At 42.0% G+C, this 26,250-nt stretch overlaps 1 protein-coding gene across 1 annotated transcript in view; it reads right to left on the bottom strand.

The window, feature by feature from the left end:
- The window catches only part of GRIP2 (glutamate receptor interacting protein 2), a 111,828-nt gene extending 98,356 nt beyond the window's left edge, over nucleotides 1-13,472 (bottom strand). Inside the window, exon 1 of the mRNA XM_069736250.1 lies at nucleotides 13,171-13,472. Within this exon, the coding sequence (XP_069592351.1) occupies nucleotides 13,171-13,333 (163 nt within the window). The 5' untranslated portion in view covers nucleotides 13,334-13,472. The remainder of the gene's footprint in view (nucleotides 1-13,170) is intronic.
- Nucleotides 13,473-26,250: the final 12,778 nt, after the last annotated feature.

Genomic DNA, 26,250 nt, shown 5'->3' with positions numbered 1-26,250 from the left:
ACTGCCTCTATCTATGTACGGAATATAACTACTATAATACTGCTCCTATGTACAAGAATATAACTACTATAATACTGCCCCTATGTACAAGAATATAACTACTATAATACTGCTCCTATGTACAAGAATATAACTGCTATAATACTGCTCCTATGTGCAAGAATATAACTACTATAATACTGCCCCCTATGTACAGAATATAACTACTATAATACTGCCCCTATGTACAAGAATATAACTGCTATCATACTGCTCCTATATACAAGAATATAACTACTATAATACTGCCCCCTATATACAAGAATATAACTACTATAATACTGCTCCTATGTACAAGAATATAACTGCTATCATACTGCTCCTATGTTCAAGAATATAACTACTATAATACTGCCCCTATGTACAGGAATACAACTACTATAATACTGCTCCTATGTTCAAGAATATAACTACTATAATACTGCCCCTATGTACAGGAATACAACTACTATCATACTGCTCCTATATACAAGAATATAACTACTATAATACTGCCCCCTATATACAAGAATATAACTACTATAATACTGCTCCTATGTACAAGAATATAACTACTATAATACTGCTCCTATGTTCAAGAATATAACTACTATAATACTGCTCCTATGTACAAGAATATAACTGCTATCATACTGCTCCTATGTTCAAGAATATAACTACTATAATACTGCCCCTATGTACAGGAATACAACTACTATAATACTGCTCCTATGTACAAGAATATAACTGCTATCATACTGCTCCTATGTACAAGAATATAACTGCTATCATACTGCTCCTATGTACAAGAATATAACTACTATAATACTGCCCCTATGTACAAAAATATAACTACTATAATACTGCCCCTATGTACAGGAATATAACTACTATAATACTGCTCTTATGTACAAGAATATAACTACTATAATACTGCTCCTATGTACAATAATATAACTACTATAATACTGCTCCTATGTACAAGAATATAACTACTATAATACTGCTCCTATGTACAATAATATAACTACTATAATACTGCTCCTATGTACAAGAATATAACTACTATAATACTGCCCCTATGTACAAGAATATAACTACTATAATACTGCTCCTATGTACAAGAATATAACTACTGTAATACTGCTCCTATATGCAAGAATATAACTACTATAATACTGCTCCTATGTACAATAATATAACTACTATAATACTGCTCCTATGTACAATAATATAACTACTATAATACTGTCCTTATGTACAAGAATATAACTACTATAATACTGCCCCCTATGTACAAGAATATAACTACTATAATACTGCCCCTATGTACAAGAATATAACTACTATAATACTGCCCCATATGTACAATAATATAACTACTATAATACTGCTCCTATATACAAGAATATAACTACTATAATTCTGCCCCCTATGTACAAGAATATAACTACTATAATACTGCCCCTATGTACAAGAATATAACTACTATAATACTGCTCCTATGTACAAAAATATAGTTACTATAATACTGCCCCTATGTACAAGAATATAACTACTATAATGCTGCCCCCTATGTACAACAATATAACTATTATAATACTGCTCCTATGTACAAGATTATTATATATTATTATTTTTGCACGCCCCCTGAGGAAGCGACATTGATGTGAAACGCGCGTTATGTAACGTGGCTGCAGTTCAGGCAGGACAGAGATACAATGGGTAAATACTCCTCTTACTTGTCACACTTCTAATATGTATAGCGTTCAACTCAAACTCGCTGGCACTTCCTGATAGACACTGGACTATTGCCCCCTTATTGCACCTTTCTCCCACCATTATTTAACATAGCGTAGTAACCTAATTTAGGGACACCAGTTGAGATATATATATATATATATATATATATATATATATATATATGTCTTTCATGAATTTCCAATATTAGATACAATTTCTAAGCTGTTCGCATTTGTTATTGACTCCTGACCTATTCTCCGGCTCCTTTTTTTCCTTACTACAAACTTTCATACTTTTAGCATATTTTGACTCAGTTTCTCCTTGTTTAGTATACAACCCCTGGCAAAAATTATGGAATCACCAGCCTTGGAGGATGTTTATGCAGTTGTTTAATTTTGCAGAAAAAAAAGCAGATCACAGACATGGCACAAAACTAAAATCATTTCAAATGACAACTTTCTGGCTTTAAGAAACAGTAAAAGAAATCAAGAAGAAAAAATGCGGTAGTCAGTAATGGTTACTTTTTGTAACCAAGCATAGGGAAAAAATTATGGAATCATGAAAAACAAACAAAAAACATCACTAGTATTTTGTTGCACCACCTCTGGCTTTTCTTACAGCTTGCCGTCTCTGAGGCCTGGGCTTAATGAGGGTCACACAGGACTCTTCATCATTCTGGCTCCATCTTTCTCTGATTGCTGTCGCCAGATCAGCTTTGCAGGTTGGATTCTTGTCATCGACCATTTTCTTCACCTTCCACCAAAGATTTTCTATTGGATTGAGATCTGGACTATTTGCAGCCATGACATTGAATTTATGTGTCTTTTTTCAAGGAATGTTTTCACAGTTTTTGCTCTATGGCAGGATGTATTATCATCTTGAAAAATGATTTCATCATCCCCAAACATCCTTTCAATTGATGTGATAAGAAAAGTGTCCAAAATATCAACATAAACTTGTACATTTATTGAAGATGTAATGGCAGCCATCTCCCCAGTGCCTTTACCTGACATGCGGCCCCATATCATCACTGACTGTGGAAATTTGCATGTTCTCTTCGGGCGGTCATCTTTATAAATCTCATTGGAACGGCACCAAACAAAAGTTCCAGCATCATCACCTTGCCCAATGCAGATTCGCGATTCATCACTGAATATGACTTTCATGCAGTCATCCACAGTCCACGATTGCTTTTCCTGAGCCCATTGTAACCTTGTTTTTTCTGTTTAGGTGTTAATGACGGCTTTTGTTTAGCTTTTCTGTATGTAAATCCCATTTCCTTTAGGCGGTTTCTTACAGTTCCGTCACAGACTTTGACACCAGTTTCCTCCCATTCGTTCCTCATTTGTTTTGTTGTGCATTTCCTGTTTTGGAGACATATTGCTTTAAGTTTCCGGTCTTGACGTTTTGATGTCTTCCTTGGTCGACCAGTATGTTTGCCTTTAACAACCTTCCCATGTTGTTTGTATTTGGTCCAGATTTTAGACACAGCTGACTGTGAGCAACCAACATCTTTTGCAACATTGCGTGATGATTTACCCTCTTTTAAGAGTTTGATAATCCTCTCCTTTGTTTCAATTGACATCTCTCGTGTTGGAGTCATGATTCATGTCAGTCCACTTGGTGCAACAGCTCTCCAAGGTGTGATCGCTCCTTTTTAGATGCAGACTAACGAGCAGATCTAATTTGATGCAGGTGTTCGTTTTGGGTATGAAAATTTACAGGGTGATTCCATAATTGTTTCCTCAGAATAGAATGATTCCATAATTTTGACTCTATGCTTGGTTAAAAAAAAGTAACCATTACTGACTACCAACATTTTTTGTTCTTGATTTCTTTTAGAGTTTCTTAAAGCCAGAAAGTTGCCATTTGAAATGACTTTAGCTTTGTGCCAGGTCTGTGATCTGCTTTTTTTTCTACAAAATTAAACAACTGAATGATCGTCCTCCAAGGCCGGTGATTCCATAATTTTCGCCAGGGGTTGTATTATGATGAGTCATTAACTATTTGGGTACACTAGTGATGTGGATCTGCTCCCTATGTACAAGATTATTATATATTAGAATACTCTCCCTTTGTATAAGAATAATAACTTCTATTTCTTCTATAGTGTTGCTCCATTGCTACATTTACCCAGCCAGTGCATACCGTGATATCTGTGGTTGCACATTGCATCTGATTGCTTTAATTCCGTGTTAATAAGTCACACACAATCACTTCGGCTCCATGTCCAGCATTTCCTCCAATAAATGTAACAGTATAACTGTGCCGTCCCTCGAGGAGCATCCCGCCTGAGAAAATGCTCTGGTTTTATTATTGTTATGGTTGGTGTAACTGCCTGCAATTCTTCATCGCCTCGGTCTGTCCTGAATTCCTGTTTCCTCCACGCAGCACAAGATCCAGCACCGCCGCGGCCTCACACAACCTCTCAGCGCCAAATCTCTCTGAACAACTCAATAGCCATAATAATTAGGGTCCATTATAAAATGAGGTTGTGTATGATTTATAAGAAGTGATTATTTCCACTGCATGGGTAATAAAACGCAAGGATGCTGCCCGCTGGGTATTCTCGAAATAATGAGATTTTGAAAGTTATTTGATTTGCTGTTATAGATAAAGGGAAAAAGGGATGATAGTATATTAAGTATTATCAGTGGAACCCTAAAAACAAGGGGGTACATACCAAGCAGCACATGGAGCTACTACGTAGACTAGATCACAAACAAGCAACGGGCAAAAGACCAGAGGGCCCAACATGACTGGGGTGCGATGGCACAGCGGGGCAATTACAAGGCGCCAACTATGTGCATGCACAATAATCTAAATCTCAATGCAAAACATGCAAATTATCTTTCATGTCCTAGGTACATTACAGGGCGTCATGCTGCAATGCCAGGATGCACCCACTATAGCCCACCACTGCCTGCACTACTCCTATAGCAACTGAACTACTCATGATAAAATTCCGTTTACTTGCATCCACCACTAGGGGGAGATCACTGTAGACGACTGCATACAGCTCCCATAGAATGAATAGTAGAATAGGAGCTGAATCCATTCCTATGCTGTGAGCTCCTCCTAGTGGTGGCTAAAGGAAGTGAGCATTGCATCGTTTGATTCTTTGGCTCGGGATTTGGGGCTGACAGCACTGCAGTTTGGGCTACATGTAGATATCTATCTATTGCTCCCGGTTATCAGGGTGAGAAATGCAGCCAGCCTGAAGTACGTTCGCACTGGCACTATGACAGTAATTCTGCCGCCAGCACAGTTCAATGCACCGTGAGCGTGCTCTTTAATCCTGACTCCGCGGTTTGACAGGTGCTCCAGGTCTGTACTTTCCTTCTGTCTCCATCGACCAAGTTTCCTTTCAAACAATTTGCTCTTTCAGCTCTCAGATGCCGGAACGCAGCGGTGTAATTACTGTCTTCATTTTAAGGCCGCAGGAGGGGAGATACAGAGGAAAAGGAGAATGGGAGACGGAATGAAAAGAGAAAAAGACCCTCATTAAAATGTATGAGAGGCAGGAAACGCTGGGTTAAAATAATAGAGATAAAAAAAGACATCTTGCCCCAAATTCTGGGCAAAATTATTGCTCGGCTTTGAAGGATCACTGAGCCTTGGGTTCTCACATATTTTGCTATTAGCAGTGAAATAGAGAGGTGAGGCTGGGGTCGCCCGTGCGGGCCGCGGGGTGGCGGTGTATCGGTCGATACTGGCACCTCCAATCTGCCGCCAGCACAGGCGATACATGGCATGTGTAGGTGCTTTACCCGAAATTGCTGAAAAAACTGCTCAGTTTGCGATAAATGGCGCGTGAACCTGATATCAGCCGCGAGGCACAATATCGAGACGTGCGACCCCAACCTCAGACTGATAAAGAGTAGCAGGTGAAGCCCCCTAGACAATGGCAGCTCCATGCTCCCCTGGTCCTAATGTGGGTACAGACCCAAATCGGACAATAGCCCGAGGCAGCAGAATCAATTCACACATGTGTAAACTTCATCCAAAATTAATAAAGCAAGATTGCAAATTATGTTCTTTGCATACAGCTCCTGGGCAGACCTATCTGTTTCCATGGTTACAGAATGCCGACATCTTGAGGAACATATATCAACTCTAAATGTGGCAGAATTGTGGCAGAATTTGCAAAAAAAACATTAATGACTTGACACCATATTCATTATATGTTTTTGACAACTGCGACAACCTGTGGGTGTGGTCTTATAGAAAAGAGGTGTGGTTTATCAGGAAAAAAAAGGAGTGGCCTAATGTGCAACAGCATGCGCCAAAAAATGTGGAAGAATTCTGGCACATATTTATGGCACAAAGTCAGCCAAATGAGAATACTGGAGCCTTGATAAATGTTCCCCACTGGTGTATTGTGATCCCTACAGTCGCTCTCTCCTTTGCCTACACATAGCCTACAGCCAGAGCCGGGAACTGTCTTAGGGTCCCTGGGAGCTTCAAGAGCAAACTGACTCCGTCTAGTGATGTATGGGGCTATTATTTGGAGATTACATTGTAGTATTATTTGGGATTTTTAAAGAACTGATATACAGGCAGCATAAGGTAGTAATATGTCAGTATTATGAGGGCAGTATATAGTAGTATTACCTTGGTACTATATGATAGTATTATGTGGGCAGTATATAGTAGTATTACCTTGGTACTATATGATATTATTATGTGGGCAGTATACGGTAGTATTACCTTGGTACTATATGATAGTATTATGTGGGCAGTATATAGTAGTATTACCTTAGTACTATATGATATTATTATGTGGGCAGTATATAGTAGTATTACCTTGGTACTATATGATAGTATTATGTGGGCAGTATGTAGTAGTATTACCTTGGTACTATATGATATTATTATGTGGGCAGTATATAGTAGTATTACCTTGGTACTATATGATAGTATTATGTGGGCAGTATATAGTAGTATTACCTTGGTACTATATGATAGTATTATGTGGGCAGTATATACTAGTATTACCTTGGTACTATATGATAGTATTATGTGGGCAGTATATAGTAGTATTACCTTGGTATTATATGACAGTATTATGTGGGCAGTATATAGTAGTATTATCTTGGTACTATATGATAGTATTATGTGGGCAGTATATAGTAGTATTACCTTGGTACTATATGATATTATTATGTGGGCAGTATATAGTAGTATTACCTTGGTACTATATGATATTATTATGTGGGCAGTATATAGTAGTATTACCTTGGTATTATATGATATTATTATGTGGGCAGTATACGGTAGTATTACCTTGGTACTATATGATAGTATTATGTGGGCAGTATACGGTAGTATTACCTTGGTACTATATGTCAGTATTATGAGGGCAGTATATAGTAGTATTACCTTGGTATTATATGATAGTATTATGTGGGCAGTATATAGTAGTATTACCTTGGTACTATATCATAGTATTATGTGGGCAGTATATAGTAGTATTACCTTGGTACTATATGATATTATTATGTGGGCAGTATATAGTAGTATTACCTTGGTACTATATGATATTATTATGTGGGCAGTATATAGTAGTATTACCTTGGTATTATATGATATTATTATGTGGGCAGTATACGGTAGTATTACCTTGGTACTATATGATAGTATTATGTGGGCAGTATATAGTAGTATTACCTTGGTACTATATGATATTATTATGTGGGCAGTATATAGTAGTATTACCTTGGTATTATATGATATTATTATGTGGGCAGTATATAGTAGTATTACCTTGGTACTATACGATATTATTATGTGGGCAGTATACGGTAGTATTACCTTGGTACTATATGATATTATTATGTGGGCAGTATATAGTAGTATTACCTTGGTACTATACGATATTATTATGTGGGCAGTATACGGTAGTATTACTTTGGTACTATATGATAGTATTATGTGGGCAGTATATAGTAGTATTACCTTGGTACTATACGATATTATTATGTGGGCAGTATACGATAGTATTACCTTGGTACTATATGATAGTATTATGTGGGTGGTATGCGGTAGTATTACCTTGGAACTATATGATAGCATTATGTGGGCGGTATATAGTAGTATTACCTTGGTACTATATGATAGTATTATGTGGGCAGTATGCCGTAGTATTACCTTGGTATTATATGATAGTATTATATGGGTGGTATGCGGTAGTATTACCTTGGCACTATATGATAGTATTAGGTGGGCAGTATACAGCAGTATTACTTTGGCACTATGTGATAGTATTAGGTGGGCAGTATACAGTAGTATGACTTTGGCACTATATGATAGTATTAGGTGGGCAGGATGTGGTAATATTAACTTGGTACTATATGATAGTATTAGGTGAGCAGGACGTGGTAATATTACCTTGGTACTATATGATAGTATTAGGTGGGCAGTATGTGGTAATATTACCTTGGCACTATATGATAGTATTAGGTGGGCAGTATGTGGTAATATTACCTTGGCACTATATGATAGTATTATGTGGGCAGTATGTGGTAATATTACCTTGGCACTATATGATAGTATTAGGTGGGCAGTATGTGGTAATATTACCTTGGCACTATATGATAGTATTCGGTGAGCAGGATGTGGTAATATTACCTTGGCACTGTATGATAGTATTAGGTGAGCAGGATGTGGTAATATTACCTTGGCACTATATGATAGTATTAGGTGGGCAGTATGTGGTAATATTACCTTGGCACTATATGATAGTATTATGTGGGCAGTATGTGGTAATATTACCTTGGCACTATATGATAGTATTAGGTGAGCAGGATGTGGTAATATTACCTTGGCACTATATGATAGTATTAGGTGGGCACTGTACAGTAGTATTACCTTGGCACTATATGATAGTATTAGGTAGGCAGTATACAGCGGCATTACTTTGGCACTATGTGATAGTGGTAGGTGAGCTTTATATTGTAGTATTACCTTGGCATTATATAGCAGTATTATGTGCACTGTGTATGCTAGTATTAGCTTGGCAGTGTTACCTTGGAATTATATGGCAATATCATGTGGTGATATTATTGCGGTAGAATACTAAGGAATATTCAATTTGATTTTGCCAAGGGCTTCATTTTCTATACCATGGGAGGAGGTGCTATAGAAAGAAGAGTGGAATAATAATTCTACCAATAAGAGTGCCCAATATCAGATGGCAATCCACCGCCATATTGTGCAGATTTAGTTCTCATGGATCCCAGAACTCTTTACTGTATTGATATGAAAGCTGCGGATCTGGCAGGAGGGATGGTTGTGAAGTCGCTGGGGATATTCCCAGCCGTGATGATTTTCCCCCGTGATTGCAGCCTTGATACATTTCGAACCGTTCTTTGTAGGTCTCATGAACTGAAGCAGCTCAGAAATCCCTCATTATCGCACATCGTGACCCTTTCCTGCAAATTCTCAACAGGCAGGAAAAAATCCGTGACACAATTCTGACTGTACTATAGTCGCAGCGTCCAGTAATGGTCGACTCGCGTTATTACGTCACCACAATTACAGAAGCTGCAGCAATGTTTCTACCCCTAGTTGGGGTTTAGTGAAGACTCAGATTTATACCAGGGGTCAAAACGTTACTGCTGTTTTTGGTGAACGTTACTGGATGCTGAAGCCACCTTTCCCTTGAATTTTTGGGAAAAAGGAACATTCCAGGTTTGGCGTTCATGCAGCTGCACAGAATTGAAGCTTGATGCTGACTCGGCATTACTACTTACTATCTATCCTGTGACCATAAGTTTTGAGACTGACACAATTGGTTTTCCAAATATTTTTTCTGATGAAGCCTTGTCAGACTGTAGAAGAATGATTGTCTGGAGAAAAAAATGTGAGGCTGCCATGAGTCCTATGTCTGCCAATAGTAAAGCCCCCTGAGACCATTCATGTGTGGGGGCTTCTCATCCATGGAGGGGGTCACATACAATGTTGGGGGCTTCTCATCCATGGAGGGGGTCACATACAATGTTGAGGGCTTCTCATCCATGGAGGGGGTCACATACAATGTTGGGGGCTTCTCATCCATGGAGGGGGTCACATACAATGTTGGGGGCTTCTCATCCATGGAGGGGGTCACATACAATGTTGGGGGCTTCTCATCCATGGAGGGGGTCACATACAATGTTGGGGGCTTCTCATCCATGGAGGTGGTCACATACAATGTTGGGGGCTTCTCATCCATGGAGGGGGTCACATACAATGTTGGGGGCTTCTCATCCATGGAGGGGGTCACATACAATGTTGGGGGCTTCTCATCCATGGAGGGGGTCACATACAATGTTGGGGGCTTCTCATCCATGGAGGGGGTCACATACAATGTTGGGGGCTTCTCATCCAGGGAGGGGTCACTCACAATGTTGGGGGCTTCTCATCCATGGAGGGGGTCACATACAATGTTGAGGGCTTCTCATCCATGGAGGGGGTCACATACAATGTTGGTGGCTTCTAATCCATGGAGGGGGTCACATACAATGTTGGGGGCTTCTCATCCATGGAGGGGGTCACATACAATGTTGGGGGCTTCTCATCCATGGAGGGGGTCACATACAATGTTGGGGGCTTCTCATCCATGCAGGGGTCACTTACAATGTGCGGGGGCTTCTCATCCATGGAGGGGGTCACTCACAATGTGGGAGGAATTCTCATCCAGGGAGGGGTCACTCACAATGTTGGGGGCTTCTCATCCATGGAGGGGGTCACATACAATGTTGGTGGCTTCTAATCCATGGAGGGGGTCACATACAATGTTGGGGGCTTCTCATCCATGGAGGGGGTCACATACAATGTTGGGGGCTTCTCATCCATGGAGGGGGTCACATACAATGTTGGGGGCTTCTCATCCATGCAGGGGTCACTTACAATGTGCGGGGGCTTCTCATCCATGGAGGGGGTCACTCACAATGTGGGAGGAATTCTCATCCAGGGAGGGGTCACTCACAATGTTGGGGGCTTCTCATACATGGAGGGGGTCACTAACAATGTTGGGGGGCTTCTCATCCATGAGGGGCTCACTCACAATTCTGCCTAAAACAGGGCCATGAATAAAGAGCGTGATTTAAACCTCCTTCAAGAGCAATTTCTCCATCATTTAGGATAATGTGGTGAAGATGCTTTTTCCTGCATGATGGAAACCAGGTCATAAGGGAAAAGCGAGAACTAAGTGGTTCAGGGAACAAAACATTGACATTTTGGGTCCACGACAGATAACTTCAAAGATCTCAGTTCCACTGAGAACCTCAAAAATCCTCAAAAAGCGACAAAGAAAAACCCAGAAATTGTGCTAAACTCTGAGCACTGAATAGAAAAGAACAAGCGGCCATCAGTCAAGAGTTCACATATGATGTAATGATACTGATCTAACAGCCCCTGTTATAACGCTCCAGTACTGATATAACTCCAGATGCACTCATGCACCAATTATAGAGGGTTCCACCTCGCATTTGGGATATAAGAAGCATTAGCCTGCCCCACCATAAAGGCAAACCGTGTGTCGGGATGACAGAGGTGATACTCTGCTTTGGGTAAGCACTTGCTATATACAGTTAGGTCTAGAAATATTTGTCCAGTGACCGAATTTCCGCGATTTCAGCTCTTCAGGACGGAATTTTGTTATTTTGGATGTAAAATTAAACAATTGAGAAACAATTGAAGTGGCAACTTTCAGGTTTAATTAAAAGAGCTGAAGAAAAATATCCTGTGAAACGTTTAGGAATTGCAGCGATTTTCTACAAAGCCTCCTCATTTTAGGGGCACAAAAGTAATTGGACAAATTAACTTTACTACAAATAAAATGTTCATGTTTAATACTCTGTAGAGCAGCAATGACGGCCTGAAGTCTGGAGGCCATGGACGTCACCATCGCTGGTTTCCTCCTTTGTGATACTTTGCGCCTTTACTGCAGTCACTTCCATTCTCGCTTGTTTGTCGCTTATTCTGCCTTAAAAGGGTTTTCCCACTAACAAAGGTCATTTTAAAGTTGATTTTAATCAATAGGTCTTGGAATAATAATTATTTCCACAATTGGAAGTGTTTTTAAAGAAATGTTCCTGTGCTGAGAAAATCTTATAAATGTGCCCATGCTGTGTCTTGTGTAAAGTCTGTGTCTGACCGTGCAGGAACATGATCTGATCATACCACATCTCCTGGGCAGGGAAGAATGCCAAATAGAGTATAAAGATAGCACAGCATGGGATCACAGCTGATATTTTTTTGTGAAATTACCATATTTTTCGGACTACAGTATAAGACGCACTTTTTTCCTTTAAAAATGTGGAGGAAAATGGGGGTGCGTCTCATAGTCCGGATGTACCGGCTCTACCTGAGGTGGGGGAGCAGCAGCGGCAGAGCAGTGGGTCACAGGAGGCAGGAGCTGGCGGCTGCGGCTAACTCCTGTGTCTGCCCACTGCTAAAGATAAATGAATATTCACTGCATTCCACGCCCATGGGCATGGAGGGCAATGAATATTAATTTCTCTTTATTAGCATCCTGGTATGCATGGCCACATCCCCATCCTGGCATGCATTACCCCCATCTTTATCGTGGCATGATTGGCCCCCACTCTGGTATTCAGGGCCCCCATCTCTGTCCTGGTACGCATGGCCCCATCCTTATCCCGGTATGATTGTCCCCCATCTCCATCCTGGTATGCGTGGCCCCATCAGAAAAACATAAAAAAAAAAACCCATTATACTTACCTTCCTGCGCTCCCTCGCAGCATCTCGTTTCGATGCCAGCAGCGACTTTATGCTTGTAGGCAGCACATGATTAAATAACTGGATCTTGAATATATTTTGGTAAAAAGCTAAAGTGCTAAAACTTGTGTCCCTGTCTAAATATTTCTGGACCTAACTGTATATACTGTTAATTCATGGCCATTTCCTTCTTACGGGAATCGCCTTTCACATACTCCTGCATATAAATCACAGCACGGTACAATTATATTCCACTGTCATGCTGACGTTGACTGTTGTGATCATGTAAAACACATCTACTCTATAATGGCTATATTGTGAAATATTTCTGCTCTGATTATCGTGTTATTCTTTGTATCATTAGTCCAAAACTGATAATTCCTTAGGAATTTGTTACAGTATCATCACTCCTCGGTCTTGTCATTTCTCCTGCTGACCTCTTAATTTTAATGTTTGTACTTTTTTAACTATTTTCTGTATGTGACTGCAATGTGTTCTTTTTCCAGTTATTACATCATATGTGACTGAGTTTAGCTCCTCTTATAACGCTCCAGTAATGATATAACCTCCAGAGATGTTTATACCTTGTGATTGATATCAGCCCCCTCTTATAACGCTCCAGCACTATTATATGCCACTGAGGTCAGCGGTGTTGACCCCGGGTATAAATGTTGCATCACTTACCGCTCACGCAGAGGCTGAGGCTGCACAGGCTTTCCTCACAGGTGTCCTCGGGGCTTTCCTGGTCTCCTTCCCCATCCTCATCCTCGGCTGCTCTGTTGTTCTCCCTTCTCTTCCTTCGGGATGGTCTCCTGACGCTCCGCAGGACCTTGTTGACCCTATTCATGGGCTACTTGGTTGTGGGGTCCTGGAGGAGGAGAGCTCGGCTCTGTCGGGTTCTGCTCCCCGATCTAAGGTCTGTGCACAGGAGAGGAGCAGTGAGGAGTCTCCACGAACTGTGTGGGCAGATACAGGGTATCCTCCTCTCCCTCCTCTCTATAAGGCAGGTAGTAAGGTCTTTCCTTCTTTCTCCTTCCCTTTCTTGTTCTTTCTTTCCTTCTAACCTTCTTTTTTCCTTTCTCTTTCTTTCCTTCTTCCTTCTCCTTTCTTTTTCCTTCCTTCTTCTTGCTTTCCTTCTCCTGGATGTGTGATGGTTGGGTGAATGGCTCGCTCTCCGCAGGCTGAGCAGTGCGCTACCCGGTTCGGAGCTTACATACTGTCAGAGTGGACTGCGGGGCGAAATGTGGAACAAATACATCCCGTCGTTAATGTTCACACAGCAATAAACCACAGCGGCGGCGGCTTCCTCCGAGCTAAATAGATAGAAAGGGACAGACGAGGAGATGGGAAGGTGCAGCGAGAAGAGAGAAAGAGCGGAGGATCCAAGTGTCAGCTCTTCTGCAGAGGAGGGAGCCAATCATCTAATTACATCTGACTATATATTATATAATCCTATCTATTATCTATCTATTATGCATCTATTTATTATCTATCTATTATGTATCTATTTATTATCTATCTATTATGTATCTATTTATTATCTATCTATTATGTATCTATTTATTATCTATCTATTATCTATCTATTTATTATCTATCTATTATGTATATATTTATTATCTATCTATTATGTATCTATTTATTATCTATCTATTATCAATCTATTATGCATCTATTTATTATCTATCTATTATGCATCTATTTATTATCTATCTATTATGTATCTATTTATTATCTATCTATTATCTATCTATTTATTATCTATCTATTATGTATCTATTTATTATCTATCTATTATGTATCTATTTATTATCTATCTATTATCAATCTATTATGCATCTATTTATTATCTATCTATTATGCATCTATTTATTATCTATCTATTATGTATCTATTTATTATCTATCTATTATCTATTTATTATCTATTATGTATCTATCTATTATCTATGTATTATCTATCTATTATGTATCTATTTATTATCTATTATGTATCTATTTATTATCTATCTATTATCTATCTATTATGTATCTATTTATTATCTATTATGTATCTATTTATTATCTATCTATTATCTATCTATTGTGTATCTATTGTGTAGCTATCTATTATCTATCTATTATGTATCTATTGTGCAGCTATCATCTATCTATTTATTATGTATCTATTATCTATTACGTAACTATCTATTTACTGTACATATCTATCTTTCTCTCATATCTCTCTACATCTACATACATTTCTAAGTATCTATCAATCTATCTATCTCGTTATCTAAACCTTTCTATATTTCTTTATCTATCTGTCCGTCCGTCTCTGTGTACGTTCACCCGACGTCTTGTGTCGTGATGCCAGTAAATATTAGTACATGATTTATATACTCGTTCAGTACGTGTCATCGTTATGTAGATATACCCTCAGTGCTCCATTAATCCTCCAGATGCTCTAATTAGCGGAAGGTTCGAAACTTCAAACAAATGGATGTCTCAGCTCGGTGCCGCCCGGAACTGATAGAAGAACTGGGCAAAAAGAAGAGAAACTGCAAGTGCTGAGAGGGGAGGACGATTGTGCTGATGTAATATCTATCATTGTAAAGCGACTGCAGTCATTACTACAGGTGGTCCTATGATCAGAGTAAACAGACTATGCCCACTGTACCAGGAAAACCCCCCATGACCTGAAAGGTGTGAACACACAATAAATAAGTGAACATGCTTCTATAGTGTATGGACCCCCTACTCATGGCAAGAGTCCCCTACAAACTGCTGCTGCCATCTCGTTCTCTCCCAATGATCACAAAATCAATACTGACTTTTAGGTTTGCTACTTTCAATAGGTGGCACTACTGTTATTGTTCTTTTCCTCTCTGAAGAGGCAATAGGCATATCTAATTTCCTAGAGAAGTATTGCATGGCCTATAAGTCTCCTTACACTGGCATTGTCAGACTTGTCACTCTTCAAAAGGAGATTGAGATCCGTTACCTCTTGGACGAAAAGCATAATATAGAAGTGATATTATTGTATATTGGGACATGCTACATACTAATCCTTCATAAAATGCTAGACTACTCTGCTAGGCCGTGCATCCATGTGATTTAATGGGGAGAGAGGAAAAAGCTGCTGTCAGACTTCTTTGTCCCTTCAAAACACCTATGCCCCCTCCGAGACCCTCTAGTACCCCTAAGACCCATCTGTCACCTTCAGGCTCATCAGCCCTCTCCAGACTTCACTGTTTTGTGCAGACCTCTCAGACCCATTTTATCTTCCAAACCCTTCTGTCCCCTCTAGACCCCACTGTCCACCTGTAGATTCCTCTTCCCTCCTCCAAACTCCTCTGTTCCCTGCATTCATCTCTGTCTACTTCATCTCCATCCTCCCCTGACTCCTCTTTCCTCTCCAGTCCCCTCCACAACCCTTTGCTCCCTCTATTATCTGCCCCCTCGGGGTTTCTCTCCCTCTTTAGACTCCTCTTTAGACTCCTTTTTCCCCTCCTTTCCCCTCTTTCTACTCCAGACTACTCTTACCCTTCTGACTCCTCTGTCCCCTCTGACTCCTCTTTCCCCTCTGACTCCTCTGTTCCCTCTGACTCCTCTGGTAGTAGCTCATCTACCAGAACAAAAACATGATGTGAACACTGGAAGAAAGATGGAAGGTTTCCATAGACATTAGTCAGAAACAGATGGGCAAAATATGAGAATATTACGGACTTATACTTGCAGGATTTTTTTTTTACTTTATGGTTTCAGGTTCTTTAAGGAACCATCTAGTTTCAGTACCAGCGTATTGACTTTTAAGAAGCTGAGAAGTTTCTTTTAAATGATGACGTCCCTTTCAGAAATGCCAAACTTTCTGGTATATGATTAATTCTTTTGAAGTTACCGCAAGCTGCTAATCCTCCATTTCCTCACTTATCTGATGTCTCGCAGCCTTCTACGCTCAGAAAGACCCATCATCTTCTCTATGGCAGAGGAACTCTCATACTGACCTGCAAAATCCAGAAATAGTGGGGCGGGTGTGGGGCAGACGACCTGCTGCTTTTTACAACAATGGCATATCTCTCTCTCTGTATACATATATATATAATCCTGTAGCCGAGAAAACGTAAAAAGTTAATCAAGCGTCAGGATTAATATTTTCAGCTAAAAATAAAAATGTTCCTGCGCTCTTGACTCCTTACATGCAGTCTATTGCTCTTGTAGCCTCATCTTTTTACTCTACAGATTTCTCCTGCCATCAGTTTCAGCTGTCTGACTTCTACTATTGTCACCTGGCCACCAGGAAGCTTCTCCTTCTAGGTCCCTAACTTCTACTATTGTCACCTGGCCACCAGGAAGCTTCTCCTTCTAGGTCCCTAACTTCTACTATTGTCACCTGGCCACCAGGAAGCTTCTCCTTCTAGGTCCCTAACTTCTACTATTGTCACCTGGCCACCAGGAAGCTTCTCCTTCTAGGTCCCTAACTTCTACTATTGTCACCTGGCCACCAGGAAGCTTCTCCTTCTAGGTCCCTAACTTCTACTATTGTCACCTGGCCACCAGGAAGCTTCTCCTACTAGGTCCCTAACTTCTACTATTGTCACCTGGCCACCAGGAAACTTCTCCTTCTAGGTCCCTAACTTCTACTATTGTCACCTGGCCACCAGGAAGCTTCTCCTTCTAGGTCCCTAACTTCTACTATTGTCACCTGGCCACCAGGAAGCTTCTCCTTCTAGGTCCCTAACTTCTACTATTGTCACCTGGCCACCAGGAAGCTTCTCCTTCTAGGTCCCTAACTTCTACTATTGTCACCTGGCCACCGGGAAGCTTCTCACTCTAGGTCCCTAACTTCTACTATTGTCACCTGGCCACCAGGAAGCTTCTCCTTCTAGGTCCCTAACTTCTACTATTGTCACCTGGCCACCAGGAAGCTTCTCCTTCTAGGTCCCTAACTTCTACTATTGTCACCTGGCCACCAGGAAGCTTCTCCCACTAGGTCCTTACAGGGAGAGCAGTTCATTGGTGACACAGGAGGAAGTAGCTAACTTCTTCTCTATGTGTTTTAGAGAGATTAGTCCACAAATTAGTCCGTGTAAACAATTCCAAATGGCTATTAGTTCCTACTTTACAATATTTACACTAAAAAAGTGTACCGTTCATCTTCCTTTTCTTCCTCACTGCGTCCCTTTTAGTGCCACTGCTAATCTGTGTGGGTATGGGTGGGTTTCTGGGAAGTATCGACAGACCCACTGCTCTGTTTTCTATCTATAGCTCTCAAAACATCACAAATGTTACATGTCTTACCTCCTTCCTTCACTTCGTTATCGGTCTATTTGTTTCACTCGCGGCAGTGAATACATACAGTCCCCAGTAGATCTCCTTTCTCCTTAAGCAGCTGTAAATACCAGTGCCCAGTAATTTCTCAGTCTACATTTTGATCAGACATGTGAAGATCAGTCTCCTTCACCCTCTAGCAGCTATAAACATATCCCCAGTCAGTCCCCACTGAGTGTTCATCCTACTGCCGACTCTAAATATAGTACACAGTCAGTCACCTTTCCACTCTCCACCCTCTCGCACATACAAATATGTATATTCCTCAGTTAGTTCCTCCTTACACCTTTGGCATCTGTAGATAATGGCCCCCAGTAAGTATCCAATCAGTAACCATCCGCCTCTGTCAGCTGTGCATATAGTCCCAAACCAGACTCCTTTGTTCCCTGATAGCCATATATTCAACTCAGTCTCTTTCTAGTAACTGTAAATATAGTTGACAATGAGTCTCCTTCCCTCTGTGGAAGCAATATAGTCCCCAGTAATTTCACCAGTCAGTCTCCTTCCCCCTCTGGAAACCATAATTTTAGTACCCAGTAAATTGTATGGCAGATAGTTACGTATAATGTAGTATTGGGGCTCCTGGAGCAGTGAAAGTAAAATATCCTTGCTTGCTCACAAGTCAAGTCACCAAGAAAGTAAAGTGTCTTCTGGATGTTTTGGACAGACTTCTTCCCAGTATGAGTCTATTACTGATCATCTGGATCCCCTGAAGCCATTTTCTTGGAGTAAGCCAGATCCCCTTTAAATAATGAGCCATGATAAGAGAGCACTTGATGATTAACCCTTCACACTCACAACAACAGAGAACACCAGTATACATGGATCCTACAGTTGTCTTCTTCATCCGGCTATATACTGTCCCATGGGAGCTGTAATGGTTCCATTTGGGTAAGGAATGGCTGAATAGATGGTGGATGGTTTGGAAGGGGGGGGGGGGGGCGCTATGCAACATCTCGGCTTCTCCTGTGGTTTCATCATGTATTTCTCACCATTTTCAGCCCCTTTTCTGGACACACAGTTGATATTATTCAGATTTCTCTGCTCCAGATAAACACTTGCGCTTCCAGCGCTCGAGGCTCAGCTTTAACTTTTTAATCCCAAAGGGAAGAATAATGTGAAGCTGATATAACAGTTTTGCGAGTTTTGACTAAAATAATTAATTCCTACATCAGGCGATGTAATTATGTGCCCCCCTCCTCCAGGGTCCATTCATAGAGTCACGTGCCCCCCGTATACCCGCCGCCGGCTACAGCTAGTGTCTGCAAAGCTTCCCTGTGCCAAACTGTTAGCGTCAGCACAGGATGTTCATGGTCTGTAGGGAACGGTTGGCCACGATTGTCACCATCACTTACTATGGATTGGACGAACACAACAGTGAGAAGGTGTCAGAGGTCAAGGAAACTAAAAAGGTAAGAAAAATATAGAAGTCCCAGAATAATACCAGGCAAAAGAGCCCAGTACAGTGCCAGCCACAGAAGTCCTGTAACAGTGCCAAACACCTCACCCACATTACAGCGCCCCATAAGAATGTCAGGCATAGGGACCTCATAAGAGTGCCAGCTGAGCCTCCCCAGAACAGTGCCAGCTGAGCCTCCCCAGAACAGTGCCAGCTGAGCCTCCCCAGAACAGTGCCAGCTGAGCCTCCCCAGAACAGTGCCAGCTGAGCCTCCCCAGAAGAGTGCCAGCCGAGCCTCCCCAGAACAGTGCCAGCTGAGCCTCCCCAGAACAGTGCCAGCCGAGCTTCCTCAGAACAGTGCCAGCCGAGCCTCCCCAGAACAGTGCCAGCCGAGCCTCCCCAGAACAGTGCCAGCCGAGCTTCCTCAGAACAGTGCCAGCCGAGCCTCCCCAGAACAGTGCCAGCCGAGCCTCCCCAGAAGAGTGCCAGCCGAGCCTCCCCAGAACAGTGCCAGCTGAGCCTCCCCAGAACAGTGCCAGCCGAGCTTCCTCAGAACAGTGCCAGCCGAGCTTCCTCAGAACAGTGCCAGCCGAGCTTCCTCAGAACAGTGCCAGCCGAGCCTCCCCAGAACAGTGCCAGCCGAGCCTCCCCAGAAGAGTGCCAGCCGAACCCTCCCTGAACAGTGCCAGCCGAACCCTCCCTGAACAGTGCCAGCCGATCCTCACCAGAAGAGTGCCAGCCGAGCCTCCCCAGAAGAGTTCCAGCCGAGCCTCCCCAGAAGAGTGCCAGCCGAGCCTCCCCTGAACAGTGCCAGCCGAGCCTCTCCAGACCAGTGCCAGCCGAGCCTCTCCAGAACAGTGCCAGCCGAGCCTCTCCAGAACAGTGCCAGCCGAGCCTCCCCAGAACAGTGCCAGCCGAGCCTCCCCAGACCAGTGCCAGCCGAGCCTCTCCAGAACAGTGCCAGCCGAGCCTCTCCAGAACAGTGCCAGCCGAGCCTCCCCAGAACAGTGCCAGTCGAGCCTCCCCAGAACAGTGTCAGCTGCACCTTCCCTGAATAATGCCAGCTTTGTGGTCACCAAAACAATGTCAGCTGTACCCCAAATAATGACAGCCATGTGCTCCCCATCAAGAAAAAATGATGTGTTGTTCCAGCTTCTTAATAAAAATAATTTTATTTAACAAAAAATTGAAAAATTCTGACAGACATGGTATAAACGTCCTGGATAGCTACGTATTTCGAACACGAAGTGTCCTTTCTCAGCTTGAGAAAGGACACTTCGTGTTCGAAACGCGTAGGAAAGGAACATGTGATCTTAGCCCGAGTTATACGGCCATCTGACTCTTCCGTTACAGCTCACGTGTCACATACCTTGGGCATGGAATAAATATGTTCCTAGGTTTTATATATATATATATATATATATATATATATATGTATATATATATATATATATATATATATATATATATATACACACAGTACAGACCAAAAGTTTGGACACACCTCATTTAAAGATTTTTCATGACTATGAAAATTGTACATTCACACTGAAGGCATCAACACTATGAATTAACACATGTGGAATTATATATTTAACAAAAAAGTGTGAAACAACTGAAATTATGTCTTATATTCTAAGTTCTTCAAAGTAGCCACCTTTTGCTCTGATGACTGCTTTGCACACTCTTGGCATTCTCTTGATCAGCTTCAAGAGGTAGTCACCGGGAATGGTTTTCACTTCACAGGTGTGCCCTGTCAGGTTTAATAAGTCGGATTTCTTGCCCTATAAATGGGGTTGGGACCATCAGTTGTGTTGAGCAGAAGTCTGGTGGATACACAGCTAATAGTCCTACTGAATAGACTGTTAGAATTTGTTTTATGGCAAGAAAAAAGAAGCTAAGTAAAGAAAAACGAGTGAAATGAAGGTCAGTCAGTCCAAAAAATTGGGAAAACTTTGAAAGTGTCCCCAAGTGGAGTGGCAAAAACCATCAAGCGCTACAAAGAAACTGGCTGACATGAGGACCGCCCCAGGAAAGGAAGACCAAGAGTCACCTCTGCTTCTGAGGATAAGTTTATCCGAGTCACCAGCCTCAGAAATCGCAGGTTAACAGCAGCTCAGATTAGAGACCAGGTCTATGCCACACAGACACATCTCTACAACAACTGTTAAGAGGAGACTTTGTGCAGCAGGCCTTCGTGGTAAAATAGCTGCTAGGAAACCACTGCTAAGGACAGGCAACAAGCAGAAGAGACTTGTTTGAGCTAAAGAACACAAGGAATGGACAATAGACCAGTGGAAATCTGTGCTTTGGTCTGATGAGTCCAAATTTGAGATCTTTGGTTCCAACCACCGTGTCTTTGTGCGGCGCAGAAAAGGTGAACGGATGGACTCTACATGCCTCGTTCCCACCGTGAAGCATGGAGGAGGAGGTGTGATGGTGTGGGGGGGCTTTGCTGATGACACTGTTGGGGATTTATTCAAAATTTAAGGCATGCTGAACCGGCATGGCTACCACAGCATCTTGCAGCGGCATGCTATTCCATCCGGTTTGCGTTTAGTTGGACCATCATTTATTTTTCAACAGGACAATGACTCCAAACCTCCTCCAGGCTGTGTAAGGGCTATTTGACCAAGAAGGAGAGTGATGGGGTGCTACGCCAGATGACCTGGTCCACAGTCACCAGACCTGAACCCAATCGAGATGGTTTGGGATGAGCTGGACTGCAGAGTGAAGGCAAAAGGGCCAACAAGTGCTAAGCATCTCTGGGAACTCCTTCAAGATTGTTGGAAGACCATTTCCGGTGACTACCTCTTGAAGCTCATCAAGAGAATGCCAAGAGTGTGCAAAGCAGTCATCAAAGCAAAAGGTGGCTACTTTGAAGAACCTAGAATATAAGACATATTTTCAGTTGTTTCACACTTTTTTTGTTAAGTATATAATTCCACATGTGTTAATTCATAGTTTTGATGCCTTCAATGTGAATGTACAATGTTCATAGTCATGAAAATACAGAAAAAACTTTATATGAGAACTTTTGGTCTGTACTGTATATCTACATATATATACAGTACAGACCAAAAGTTTGGACACACCTTCTCATTTAAAGATTTTTCTGTATTTTCATGACTATGAAAATTGTACATTCACACTGAAGGCATCAAAACTATGAATTAGCACATGTGGAATTATATACTTAAAAAAAAAGTGTGAAACAACTGAAAGCAGAGTCCGATTAGTCCCTCCCCTACTCCCCTGCAGTCAGTGCCCGGCGCCTGCATACTCCCCTCCAGTCAGCGCTCACACAGGGTTAATGCCAGCAGTAACGGGCCACGGGGAACGCACTCCGTTAACGCTGCTATTAACCCTGTGTGTCCCCAACTTTTTACTATTGATGCTACCTATGCAGCATCAATAGTAAAAGGATGTAATGTTAAAAATAAAAAAAAATTAAAAAAACCTGCTATTCTCACCTTTCGTAGTCCGACGATGCGCTCGCGCCTGCCGCCATCTTCCGTTCCCAGAGATGCATTGCGAAATTACCCAGAACACTTAGCAGTCTCGCGAGACCGCTAAGTCATCTGGGTAATTTCGCAATGCATCCTGGGAACGGAAGATGGCGGCAGCCGCGCGCGCATCGCCAGAGCTTCGCTGGATCCCGGTGGGTGAGTATATAACTATTTTTTATTTTATTTATTTTTTTAACAGGGATATGTGCCCACACTGCTATATACTACGTGGGCTGAGTTATATATTACGTGGGCTGTGTTATATACCGCGTGGCTGCTATATACTACGTGGCCAGTGTTAGATACTATGTGGGCTGTGTTATGTACTGCGTGGGCTGTGCTATATATTACGTGGCCAGTGTTATATACTACATCGCCTGTGTTATATACTGCGTGGCTGCTATATACTGTTTGGCCTGTGTTATATACTGCGTGCCCACTGTTATATATTGCATGGCCTGTATTAATGTATTGGGTATTCTCCAATATGTATGTATGTATTTACATAGCAGCCACTTGTATATAGCACAGGCGACGTAGTATTTGTCTGCTATACAGTATACTACATGGCTCCTATATACTATGTGGCTGCTATATTATTATTATTATTATTATTTATTGTTATAGCGCCATTTATTCCATGGCGCTTTACATGTGAGGAGGGGTATACATAATGAAAACAAGTACAATAATCTTAAACAATACAAGTCATAACTGGTACAGGAGGAATGAGGACCCTGCCCGCGAGGGCTCACAATCTACAACACATACATGCATACAAATTCTAGAATACCCGATGCGTTAGAATCGGGCCACCTTCTAGTATATATATATAACTATACATATATATATATATATATGTATATATATATATATATATAAATATATATATTTATATATATTTGTGTGTACACATTATATGCTCAGCTGTGAAGATGCTGCATGAATTACCCACATGATAAAAGTAGGAATTACAGCGCCACCATGTGGTCAGTCACGGCCTTCTCAACTTGCCAGCTGAAAATATTACTGAGAATGTACAGTGATCACTGGAGGAAGAATAGAAGGGACTGAATGTAGAAGATGCCGGTGTCACTCCATACACAGGGCCAAAGTGTCTCAGCATCAATCACTCCGATGTCACCATCATATGACATCGCTACAGCACTGCAAAATTATTACCCAGGTATAAAAGTAGACAGTGTGAGCTGCTGTTCTCTGGTGTCAGCTACATCAATATACTGAAGAATCCTATCTCATATCTAATCCCATCGTGTGATGCTGAGCCATGCATCTAATCCCTCACTGTGTGATACTGTCTGCTGGGCAGTGCATCTAATCATATCCTGTGTGATACTGACTGCTGAGCCGTGTATCTAATCCTATCCTGTGTGATACTGACTGCTGAGCCGTGCATCTCATCCTATCCTGTGTGATACTGTCTGCTGAGCCGTGTATCTATTCCTATCCTGTGTGATACTGACTGCTGAGCTGTGTATCTAATCCTATCCTGTATGATACTGTCTGCTGAGCTGTGTATCTAATCCTCTCCTGTGTGATACTGACTGCTGAGCCGTGTATCTAATCCTATCCTGTGTGATACTGACTGCTGAGCTGTGTATCTAATCCTATCCTGTGATACTGTCTGCTGAGCTGTGTATCTAATCCTATCCTGTGAGATACTAACTGCTGAGCCGTGTATCTAATCCTATCCTGTATGATACTGTCTGCTGAGCCGTCTATCTAATCCTATCCTGTGAGATACTGTCTGCTGAGCCATGCATCTTATCCCGCACTGTGTGATACCGTCTGCTGGGCTGTGCATCTAATCCTATCCTGTGTGATACTGTCTGCTGGGCTGTGCATCTAATCCTATCCTGTGTGATACTGTCTGCTGAGCTGTGTATCTAATCCTATCCTGTGTGATACTGTCTGCTGATCCATTGTATCTAAGCTTATCCTGTGTGATATTGTCTGCTGAGATGTGTATCTAATCCTCTTCTGTGTGATACTGTCTGCTGAGCTGAGTATCTAATAATCTCCTGTGTGATACTGTCTGCTGAGCCGTGTATCTAATCCTATCCTGTGTGATACTGTCTGCTGAGCTGTGTATCTAATCCTCTCCTGTGTGATACTGTCTGCTGAGCTGTGCATCTAATCCTATCCTGTGTGATACTGTCTGCTGGGCTGTGCATCTAATCCTATCCTGTGTGATACTGTCTGCTGAGCTGTGTATCTAATCCTATCCTGTGTGATACTGTCTGCTGATCCATTGTATCTAAGCTTATCCTGTGTGATATTGTCTGCTGAGATGTGTATCTAATCCTCTTCTGTGTGATACTGTCTGCTGAGCTGAGTATCTAATAATCTCCTGTGTGATACTGTCTGCTGAGCCGTGTATCTAATCCTATCCTGTGTGATACTGTCTGCTGAGCTGTGTATCTAATCCTCTCCTGTGTGATACTGTCTGCTGAGCTGTGTATCTAATCCTATCTCATGTGATACTGTCTGCTGAGCTGTGTATCTAATCCTATGATGTGTGATACTGTCTGCTGGGATGTGTATCTAATCCTGTCATGTGTGATACTGTCTGCTGATCCATTGTATCTAATCCTATCCCGTGTGATACTGTCTGCTGATTTGTGTATCTAATCCTATCCCGTGTGATACTGTCTGCTGAGCTGTGTATCTAATCCTATGATGTGTGATACTGTCTGCTGGGATGTGTATCTAGTCCTATCATGTGTGATACTGTCTGCTGATCTATTGTATCTAATCCTATCCTGAGTGATCGTCTCATTGGAAACACACACACCACTACAACCCCCATCATGTTCCTGAATCCTTGCTTGCAGCCTTTTCCTGCAATATCGATTACATCACTACTTTTCCTCTTTTCGTCCAGTCGCAGGGATCACACTGGGAATCCATCAGGGATGAGAAGGTGCGACTTCCCTTCACACACATTTAATGAATTATTTGGTCTGGCTGTGACTCCGGGATCCGGGAAATCTGCGTCTCCGCTGATAATAAGCTGCAATTAATTCTAAGATGAGATACAAGTACGAGCAATTACACAAAGAAGTGGCGGCTAATGATGAGAAGGAGACTTCAGAGGCCGACATCAGAGACCATACTCCCAGGATGCCTCAGAGACGCCATCGGGGGTGACTGGGCATAGGGATGAAGATGTCGTACAGATATCAGACTACAGATCCCAGCATGTCCAGACAGAGCACGCCCCTCAGAAATCACTACGTTCAGTCATTAAAGTAGTAACTGCAATGGCCGCCATAATAATGAACCTGACAATCATGGTTGGGGCAGCATGAATCAGATCCTGGCTGCATGATTGTTCTCTGTAACCCTTAGGCAGTGGTAAGGGACCATAGACAGAGATGAGCCATCTCCCGGCTCTGCTCCAGTACATAGGAAGACACCTGTCAATCACAGGAGCAGATTGGGGCAGCACCGGACTAGTCGCGTCTCTAAGTCGTGCAGCCAAGCCCTGATTCCTCCTGCCTGTGATTTGGACGGCACCGGACTAG

The sequence above is a fragment of the Ranitomeya imitator genome, chromosome 8 (assembly GCF_032444005.1).
Source record: "Ranitomeya imitator isolate aRanImi1 chromosome 8, aRanImi1.pri, whole genome shotgun sequence".
NCBI lineage: Eukaryota > Metazoa > Chordata > Amphibia > Anura > Dendrobatidae > Ranitomeya > Ranitomeya imitator.
Note: the sequence above shows the minus strand (reverse complement) of the source record. Positions and strands in the feature narration are given on the sequence as shown.